This window comes from Misgurnus anguillicaudatus, chromosome 12, assembly GCF_027580225.2.
Source record: "Misgurnus anguillicaudatus chromosome 12, ASM2758022v2, whole genome shotgun sequence".
In the NCBI taxonomy this organism is placed as follows: Eukaryota; Metazoa; Chordata; class Actinopteri; order Cypriniformes; family Cobitidae; genus Misgurnus; species Misgurnus anguillicaudatus.
In genome coordinates this window covers 2,050,961-2,061,168 of record NC_073348.2, presented here as the reverse complement: position 1 = coordinate 2,061,168, position 10,208 = coordinate 2,050,961, and the positions used below count along the sequence as shown (strand labels likewise).

The following is a 10,208-nucleotide window of genomic DNA, read 5'->3' as shown; positions in this document are numbered from 1 at the left end:
TAAATATGATTCACAGTTGAAACACATACACAAGGCTAGAGATACTTTTGGCGCCGCAAGAACCGACAGGCGGATGACGTCAAGGTGCCGCGAGAGCGATTCGAAATTACACTTTTCTCGAATCGCTCTCGCGGTACTTTGACGTCATCTGCATGTCAGTTGTGGCGGCGCTGCACGATGTCGAACAAGCCTTTTGACTCATTGCAAACAACGATTCACAATAACTGATTCGCTTAAAAGGGTCTGATTTCCCAACACGCAACTACATTTAAAACTATCCCATGGAGTCGCTATTTTATTTCGAAATGTTTTGATAAACGTTGCCTTTGAACTGAACCATTATCTGATGAAGTAAAACATAACTATAATCTGCTGAACTAAATTGCGCGGCTCAACATCAGACGTGGCACTGTATGATGTCATCAGCGCGCGGCCGCGTCCCTCTGATCTCGCGCTTGATTCGGATTTAAACGTTTAAACTCGATTTGATCTCGAGACGATCGCGTCAGGTAAGAATCATGTTTATAAAGAGTTTCTCCGTCATCTGTGTTTAATTAACGTAAAGTTATTTGTCTAAGTAAAACTCGCCACAACAGATCTTACGAGCGATGAGTGTCGTAAATGTGTTTGATTAAATGTGTTTGTCGCTGCTCTCTATCCTGTTGTGTAAATAAAGTCAGAGCTTCTCTATATTAAATGCATCCGTTATTAATCAATAATATTGGTTCTTGACAGTGTCATTAATCGATCAGTCTACGTTGACTTTATGAAGACGTGTCATGGAAACAGTATTTAATGCTAATCTTTAAGAAACACATGCAAAATATTAAAAAGATCAATGACTTGCAAATCCATTGCTTGCCATATGTGCGTTGCATTATAATAATGTTAATAGCAGAAATCTATCAATATGCGTAGAGAATGGTACGTTAATATTATTGTCCACGCCCACAATCATTTGTTATGATTGAAGAGCCCGTGATGTACCCGATCCTGTTCCTCGGAATTTCTGTTCCCTTATAATCATATACGACGTCTCGCTTTCCGTACACACAGCTGTTTTTTTTAAATACTTTTTTAATCGTTGTGAACTTTATAAGTTTATAAGACTATGTACACATGATAATAAAAAACACGCAGCAAGTGTTCTTATGCGCGTGCGCTGTCAGCAGAAACGCTTTGTCGACTCGAGGGGAACAGAAATTCCAGAAGGGAACGAAATAAAAAAAAGAAGGGAACAGAATCGGCTGCTTTACCGGATGCGCTTATTAGACAGCAGGAAACACGTATGCACTTCTGAGGGTAGAACTGAGCTGCTGTAAAGTAAATACTTTATATAACCTGAATGAAGCATGGGCCACGAAAGAACTAGTTAGGTTGAATAAACAACACAGTTACCATTACAACACAGTTTTTATATACTCGCTCAATAATCCCTATATTTAGTTTATTTATAATAAAAAGCTTTTATGGTGCAGCTTAAAAACATAATTGTGTGTCGCCTCGCCTGTGTGTACACAACCACAAAGCAAAGAAGTTACAGGAACCCAATATATATGTGTCAATAAAATATTAAAGGGGTCATGAACTGCCTTTTGTATTAGTTTGTAGAGTTTTCTGAGGGCCACCTAATGGTATCAAGATTTTGACATGGAAAAAACAACACATCTGCGACGTTTATAACAAACCAAACCTTTTGAAAATCTGTAAAAAATTAAGCAAGTTATGGTCATTTAAAAGTACCTGCACAATTAAAACTCAATGCTACAAGTGAGTGAGCTGCCTGTAGTAAGATGGCCGCCAAATGCGGACGTTCCACTCCATTGGCCAGCAGCGCGGGCGAGACATCTAGCCTTTAGTTTATACATATCTATGGGTTTGATCTGCTTACAGTTTTGCTAAAGTTCGAAAGGGCAGCCGTGTGGTTACAGATATAAACTTATGCATGTCTGTTTGACAGCATACATCTTTCCTAATTTTGGGATACGATGTAAGGATATGCAAAGACTTGGGTGCTTCTCAATTCTTTGTTTGTCAATTTTTGTTTCCTTTCCTCACTTTCTTTCCTCTTTCCAGCAAACACAGAACATTCTCTTAACATTAGTTTTTGGTTCCCTTTTGGTTATTTTTTTGGGAACCAAAAAAAAAGATTTTATTTTTGCAACTATAAAATAACGTTCCCATAATGGTGCAGGTTGGTTATTTAAAAAAACAGAACATTATCTAATGGTGTTTTATATAGGCCATCTATATGAATCATCTATATGTTATTTGGACCTGAAACATCACAGGCACATTCCGGGGACGTGTCTAATATTAAAAAAACATCTAGAAAATTGCCAAGTTTTGCTTACTATTAGTCCCAGATTTGCTCATGTTGCAAGTTTATAGAGAAACTTGTTTTACCTGTCTGTCATGTGAAACTAAGTGGTCCAAAGAGGAAAATTGGCTGATGCTGTAGAAGAACAGGGGAACATGGGTGTCATTTAAATATCAGTGAGGTGTTGATGTTCAGTGTCTTACACTCAATTCTTCTTCACAGGCAGGACAGAGTGAAGATGATGGAAGAGAGCGGAATAGAAAGCACACCACCTTCCACCCCTCCACCACCTCCAACATCCACCATCAGTCCTCCATCACTCCCTGCTGGTAAACATCTGAAATCTCTCTCATTGCTTTCATCGGATTGTTGAGTTATGTGCTAATTTACAGTCAACTTCACTTTCAGTCACAGCCATGACACGCTTAACCTTTCATTACTCTTGTTGTGTTCAGGGATTACCAGCCCTCTGCCGCTCCCAACTCCCGCTGGTGTCTCCAGTTTTTCTCCAGGAAGTTTTTCCAGCCCTCTTCCTCCAGTGGCTTTGACCTCCACTCTGCCGCCCATGATGTCATCTGTTCCTCCTCCTACTTTCGGCTCCGTATCGTCTCCTCCGTACGGCAGCCCTATGCCGCCGTTCGCCTCCCCATCCGCTGTCCCTCCGCCCATCTCGACGGCCATGCCGGGCTCCGTCCTCTCCGCTCCGCCCATAGGCCCACCGACCACCGGCTTCTCTGTGAACACAGGATATGACATCACTCGTGGCCACGCTGGACGCACTCCTCAGACGCCACTGATGCCCAGTTTCTCCAGTGCCTCACCGATGCCAGGTACCACCCAACGCTGCTTAGTTTGGATGGGGAGAAAGTGAGCGTGACTCTCTTCTCTCCTGCAGTCATTACTGTCATCATTAGGGCTGTCACGATTATGAAATTTGGCTGAAGATTGACTAATACATTGTGACGGTTATGACGATTAATTGCCTGTTTAGGGCTTTGACATTTAATTCTCATACATTTTTTTGTTTGTTTATGAAATAATTTTTACACATTGCTGTGATTATTTAAATTAATCTTACATGGCAGTAAATATGAATACACATAACACATATTTAAAAGTAATCTTATACGGTCTCGCGCTGCAGCTCCCCCTTGTGTTTTTTAAAAAGATGTGCAATCATTTCGGTGATCTGAAACATCGCAATGAGGTCAAACAATCGCGATGAGACGATTATTTAATCATTATGACAGCCCTAGTCATCATTAATTAATCACATTAATAAAGCTGCGGCAGGACACAAACATTGCCAAAATGATTATTGTGAACACGTGTGAATGTTAACAAAATGATATGCTTTGGTTTTGTGTAATTGATGATATAATATGTGTGATTTGTCTTTGTCTAGGCATTATTAGTAATCCCATGATGCAGCAGCCCATGTCTGGAGGCTTAGACGTCAGCTCTCCCATCACATTTCCTGAGGACACTGAAGACCCTCGAGTGATTTCGGACAACGCTGCTGCTGGAGGTTTATGGGGCTTCTTCAAGGAACTGCGAACACTGAACGCACACTTTAATTCATCCATTACATCTCATCACTCTCATGCTCATGTTGTTGTGTTGTCAGGGTGTAGCTGGTAATCCCATGGTTAAGACTGTTCTTGATAAAACTAAACACTCGGTGGAGTCCATGATAACCACACTGGATCCTGGAATGGCTCCTTACATCAGTGAGTACAGATCTCATGCTCCTGATCTGATCTTATTCAATCCAATTTCATTTCTGTGAATGGTAAATATTGTGGTGGTGTGTTTCAGAGTCTGGTGGAGATGTGGATATTGTGGTGACATCAGATAAGGAGGTGAAAGTGGGGGCGGTGCGGGACGCCTTTCAGGAAGTGTTTGGTTTGGCGATGGTGACCGGAGAGGCCGGTCAGTCTAACATCGCCCCACAGCCTGTAGGATACGCCGCAGGGGTTAAGGTGAACTTCTCATGGTGCATTCACACCAGCTGCGGTAGAGGTGGCAAAAAAGCTGCGCATGTTTCCCGCGGCAATGCTCAATTCAGAACGCGCCGCAGGATGCCTAATCGCGTCTTTGCATTGACTTACATGAAAATCACTCGCGCTGGCCGCCTCTACTGTATCTGATGTGAACCCTGCATTATACTTTTACGTCTCATGTATCTGTCTGCTTCTCAATGCTTTAATTGATAATAAACGCAATCATTACATGAGTATAATGAAATTACAAGCTCATCTAAACCATATTTATATACTTATATATTTATAATATATTTATATTTGATACACAGCAGTTTGTTTGAAATTTATTATAAAAATAGATTGATAGATTGATTTCTGTGTTGACATGAAAGACATAAGACACAAACTTATGCTGCGTACACCTAACATGAAGCATCTCGTTCCTCGCTTTAGATTACTCGACGGATTTAACTTTGAGTCATGCGAATATTTCACTTGTTAAATATTTTCAAGTTGTGCCAAGACGCGTTTGAGACGAATAGCTTGTGTTTTCGCAGCAATCGCACAGCCCAATTCGTACCAATTCGCATCATTTGCATCGCCCCGTGTTTGTTTGTGTCTGTTCACGTTTTTGCCTTGACTTTGTATGTAATCTACTCGCACAAATCTTTGAATTCGCGTTTGGTGTGTGTACTCCTCATTTATTATGTGTAGCATAGAAATAATGGCATGTATTTTTAGATATATGTATTATACACGTATATTACTATATTTTTTTTATATTTCTGTGTATCTAGTGGAATGCACAAGGGTATTAATACTGTAAATATGTTAACGTTAGATGTTACACTTAACTGTATGTCCATGTCTACACTATAGTACAGTCACAGCGATGTAAACAACTGAGTGTTGATTTAGAGTCAATAAATAAAGCTTTCATTCATCATGATATGCACAGATGCTCTTAAACTGTGTGCGTGTGTGTGTTTGTAGGGAGCTCAGGAGAGGATTGACAGTCTGCGGCGTATGGCAGTCATTCATGAGAAGCAGCCTGTGGTCTCAGTGGAAAACTTCATCGCTGAACTTTTTCCAGACAAGTAAGAGAATCAATCCTGTAAACATGATTGTTTTGTTTGTTCTGCAGTGTGAAGTGCAGTTTGCAAATAACGTAACAGTTAAACCATATACTCCCTCTTCCTCTGTCTGTATAAGCAGTGTATTTACCCAGGCATAGATGAATAATAAGAGTTGTGTACGTGGTAATGACATATCGTGAGCCTCAAGCGCGACTGTTTCCTCCTCCTTATGTAAACCTTGTGCATTCAAAAGATAGCTGGAAAACAGACCAATCTCAACATTACACCAACTGTGACGTTACAGTCGAGATGTATACACACCAACAATAAATTACACAACCATTCGATTGCAAAGGCAATGCAGGTAGATCGCACATAAGTTCAGTTCAGAAAACAGAGCTTTAAATTGGCATTATGGTCTTGGGGTAATTGTGAAACAGGCTAATCTTTTTGAGTTCCTGTGCCTTTCTTCTCAAATGTGTTTGTATAATGTTAAATCTTGTGCCTGTCCGCTGCAGCTCAGTTGTCTAACTTTCGAAATTCACCAGGATACGCTTTCTTGCCTTTGTGCAAGAGCTGATCCACTCGCTCGCTCACACCGTGCATGAGAGAGAGGCAGAGTAGCGCTGATTTATATGCGCTGTTTCTGATACTGTTGTCATGTTTTTATAGTTTGTTTGACTAAACCGCACCTCCGCTATTTTAAGGGGTACTCAACGTGAAGGGATTATTTTTACACTTTCCCTGCCAGCGGTTTATAAAAGTTGCCTGCCAGCATTTTTTGTGCTTTTCACAAAATGCCTTACAGAAATTTTTCTTCTATAAATATATAAAAATACAAATATATCAAATGAAAGAACAGACCCTCTGTTTTCAAACAAACAAAAAACTTCTATCTTCATTTGTTCTCTTTTTATAACCTCTCAAATATGGGTAGGTTTCTTTAAAAATATAAAACTTTGAGCATTTTTTCTAAAGGATGTTTGTTAAGAGATCAAATTCAGAGCGATGATCACAACATACACTGAGTATCACATGTTTTTTATTAGTTGATGCTTCAGATCAGATTTTTATAAGTTGGGTAAGTGCGCCATCTAGTGGATAGTAGCAGAATTAAAGATTACCGTAAAAACTCATCAGGAAAGCGTTATTGGCAGGGAAATGTTTTCTCTTAAATGACAAGATAACTTGTCAATAGCGGGGAAAGAGTTAAGTACTCAAAAAGAATCAAATAATGGTGACAGCCCTAAATTTAATGTAGAAATATATGCAGTATAGTCCTAACAAGCATTTGAAGTTTTATAAACAATTAAGGTAGATCGTGTCAAGTTTATCTTTTAAAAAGTAGATCACCACACAAAAAGTATGTGCACACCTGCTATATGCTAACGTTTAGCCTGAAGTTCTACTGTTGACATTACAGTTACGTTTTTCAGGTCCATACTGAAAGAAAACACAAACTTGTCACTCATAAACGTCCATTAACAATCTCCAAACAATTTAACATCAATGCATTCTTTGGCACCTTTAAGTCAACACAATAAATCACATGCTGTTAAAAGCATGCAGTAGATAACACCGTACCTTAAAACAATCCAGTCCTAAAGCAATGATGTTCATGTTGTGTACGTCTGTGTCTGTGTGTTTGTCTCAGGTGGTTTGACATCGGCTGTCTGATCTTAGATGACCCTGGAAATGGAGTTCACATTGAAACCTTCACTCAAGCAACACCTATAGCTCTGGATTATGTTCAGCAGGTAAAGACTGACATCATTCATTCATTCATTCATTCATTAGTTTGTTTTAGTGCCTTTAGAAAATCATTATATCCATCAGCAGCCAGCAGTTCACACTGGAGGATGACATGTTTGACAGTTTTTAGTCGTTGAGCTCTTAAGATGCTGCTTCAGATAAATCTTTATATTAAATGCATTCTCATTCAGGTGTTTCTTTTAGATCTTCTCAATTATTCTGTGCTTACTGTCAACTCACACAAATAAGAAAAACATTCTGATGTCATCATCATCACCCTATAGCTTTAGGTCAGGGTGGGAGGGGCCACTGGCATCTGTCCCAAATCAAACACACCTGAATGTCATATACAAGTAATACTCAAGACTTGAGCTCTGCCCCTAAAAAATTTGAATCCAACTCTTCAGGACCAGAAATATCCACCCCTGCTTTAGGATAAAATAACTTAAAGGCGGAGTGCACAATGTTTGAAAGCCAATGTTGATATTGAAAATCACCTAAACAAACACGCCCCTACCCCAATAGAATCTGGACGTTCTTTTAAAAGACCCGCCCCACACATACGCAACCCGGCAAGGATGTCGGTTAGTAGACACGCTCCTTACTGCTGATTGGCTATAAGTGTGTTTTGGTAGTCGGCCCGTCTCCTTTTCCAAAGCGTTTTTCAAACATTGTGCACTCCGCCTTTAAAATGTTTTAGTTAAAGAGTTACCTTAAAGTACAGGTAATGTACTGACCCCCATATCATCCAAGATGTTTATGTCTTTCTTTGTTCAGTCTGGAGCATGCATAAAAAAGTGATATTTAGTGAACACATCTTTAGCATCTGGTGGTGTGTGTGTTGTGTATCTGCTGTAATAATCTGTTGTTAAATGTGTGTTGTAGGCTCAATCCCTCACTCCTCCGGACTATAACCTGCGCTGGTCCGGTCTGATGGTGACGGTCGGAGAGGTTCTGGAGAGAAACGTGCCCAACGTCTCCCGCACAGATTGGCATCAAGCCTTCACGGGCATGTCTCGCAGACAGATGATCTACTCTGCTGCTAAAGCTTTGGCTGGCATGTACAAACAGCGACTGCCCTCCAGGACGCTGTAACTAACTTGTGTTAGGACAACAGTTTACCTGGATTCTGGTTTCATCCATACACATACACATACAGATACAGGCCTAAACTGACTCCACGTGACAAAAATGATGCTTTTAGATGACAAACGGGAGACTTGGTTATATTTCTGCTCCTACTTTGAACTAAACTAGGTTACAGGGATCATTAATATCTCTCAATCTTTTAAGTTATTGTTTAAATCGGAGTTTTAACCTTCTACTAAGATTATGATGTTTAATTGATATTAAAGGTGTGCCGTAAGTGATTTATGTGAAACGCTGTTGAAATCTCTACATCTGGGTCTTTTACAATATGCCTTATAGCAAACCCCGCCCCCCTTCCAGTTATAATCTTAAAACATTTATTATTTGTTTTGTAATATATCAGCCATCTCTTATTCTACACATTTTATACACTCACTAAGCTGTTTTGTGGATTGGTAATTTTTTTCCACATAGTTTTTTTCTATTTATACAGCCAGGACACGATCACCATCCTCACAGGCAACACAGCGCACACAGACATCCAGCAAATGATCACAAAATTGTTGGCAATTAAAATCAACACCCAAACCAACAGAGTTTCTCATAAATCTCTTCCCACCCTTTTAATAATTGAAGACTTTCTTTTCTTAAGCCCAGTCTGTGTGATATAAATATATGACATTGAAAGCACATCATCAGAAATCACACAAACTCTTTCTGGACGTCCTAATGAAAAGATTTTGTCAGGTTTGGGACAAGTCTTCTGTTAAAGATTAATGTGCGTCCTAAGGTTTGACTCATTCTGTAATATGTTTACATTTCAAATGAAGAGTCAGACAACTGCAAATCCCTTTTGTATTTGGAGGTTTATAAAAATGAAGAGTTGAAATATATATGAATTATGACCTGGTTTCACAGGCAAGGCTTAGCTAAAGCCAGAACTAGGCTTTAGTTAAATGAAAATGTTTATAAACATAAAAGGTTTAATTTTTAATTGAGATGTGTTTTAGTCTAGTCTTAAGCCTTGTCTGTGAAACCAGTGGCCGGTTGCATAAAACTTTAAGACTAGTTTTAAAAATTGGTCAAGACTGATGATAACTGTTTTAAGTGTTACATAGAAAGGTAGATTGGTCTTATCAAAATAATAAGACTGATTAGCCGTAACTAATTGCTAGTTAGTCAGAATCATTAACGACACATTCTTAACGTCAAGGCTATGTTTATGCAACCGCTCACCAGGGTTTATCTCTTGGGGTATTGGATCTAATTTTATAGTATTTTTTGTTTTCAGACTTGATATCAAATGTTTAATGATGATTATGATTTGTTTGTATGTTTATTGTGGTCCAGTTACGTAAGATCATGTTAGTAAAACACTTAAATGCTGCAGATGCTGTAAGTGTTCTTAAATATGATGATGATGATGGACGTGTCGGAGTGACACAGGACATGACACAGACCTGAGGATGATCTCTGACTGAATCCTGATGGTCAAAGCCAAACCTGTCATACGCTCAAAGACTTGAAGAATATTTCCACATTCAAGAATGGAAGGTTCTGTCAAATGTAACCCTAACAACTGTGAAAGATTTCATGGCATTTTATGCCCGTGCCTTTCACCAGCCGAGAAGTAAAGATCTTTTTTTGTTACCCTGCTTGTTTTTTTTGTGATTCACCCATCATATTGTATCCAGAAACAAAGTCAAAGTTATTAATATAGCGCTTTTATACAGTGCTGCATTGTTTGAAAGCAACTTCACATGAATTCAAAGAAAACCTGTAAATGATTAAAGGGGACATATCGTGAAAATCTGACTTTTTCTATGTTTAAGTGCTATGTCCCCAGTGCATCTATCAACCTAGAAAATGTGAAAAAGATCAACCCAGTAACTTAGATTTGGTTAACCATTCTTTGCAAGCATGTGAAAAAATAGCTAATTCAAAATTTCGCCTATTTTGTGTCGTAGGTAGCGAGTCTAATTATAA

The 10,208-nt window shown here is 39.1% G+C and overlaps 1 protein-coding gene across 2 annotated transcripts; it reads left to right on the top strand.

The window, feature by feature from the left end:
• Positions 1-358: 358 nt before the first annotated feature.
• prrc1 (proline-rich coiled-coil 1) lies at positions 359-9,872 on the top strand. 2 transcript variants are annotated; one of them, XM_073873769.1, is made up of 9 exons: positions 359-509; positions 2,543-2,649; positions 2,776-3,150; positions 3,726-3,869; positions 3,949-4,050; positions 4,139-4,302; positions 5,299-5,402; positions 7,036-7,138; positions 8,019-9,872. In XM_073873769.1, exons 2-9 carry the CDS (start codon positions 2,559-2,561, stop codon positions 8,226-8,228), a joined length of 1,293 nt encoding a protein of 430 aa, XP_073729870.1. In that variant the 5' UTR covers positions 359-509; positions 2,543-2,558; the 3' UTR covers positions 8,229-9,872. The 2 variants fall into 2 exon arrangements, with proteins under 2 accessions (XP_073729870.1, XP_073729871.1); XM_073873770.1 differs by having other exon boundaries at positions 386-509; positions 2,547-2,649.
• Positions 9,873-10,208: the final 336 nt, after the last annotated feature.

Excerpts from the sequence above, each read along its gene's own strand:
- prrc1 (XM_073873769.1), top strand. The coding sequence starts at position 2,559 with ATGATGGAAGAGAGCGGAATAGAAAGCACACCACCTTCCACCCCTCCA. Across the intron at positions 4,303-5,298 it reads GATACGCCGCAGGGGTTAAG|GGAGCTCAGGAGAGGATTGA; the intron begins GTGAACTTCTCA and ends GTGTGTTTGTAG. Across the intron at positions 7,139-8,018 it reads CTCTGGATTATGTTCAGCAG|GCTCAATCCCTCACTCCTCC; the intron begins GTAAAGACTGAC and ends TGTGTGTTGTAG.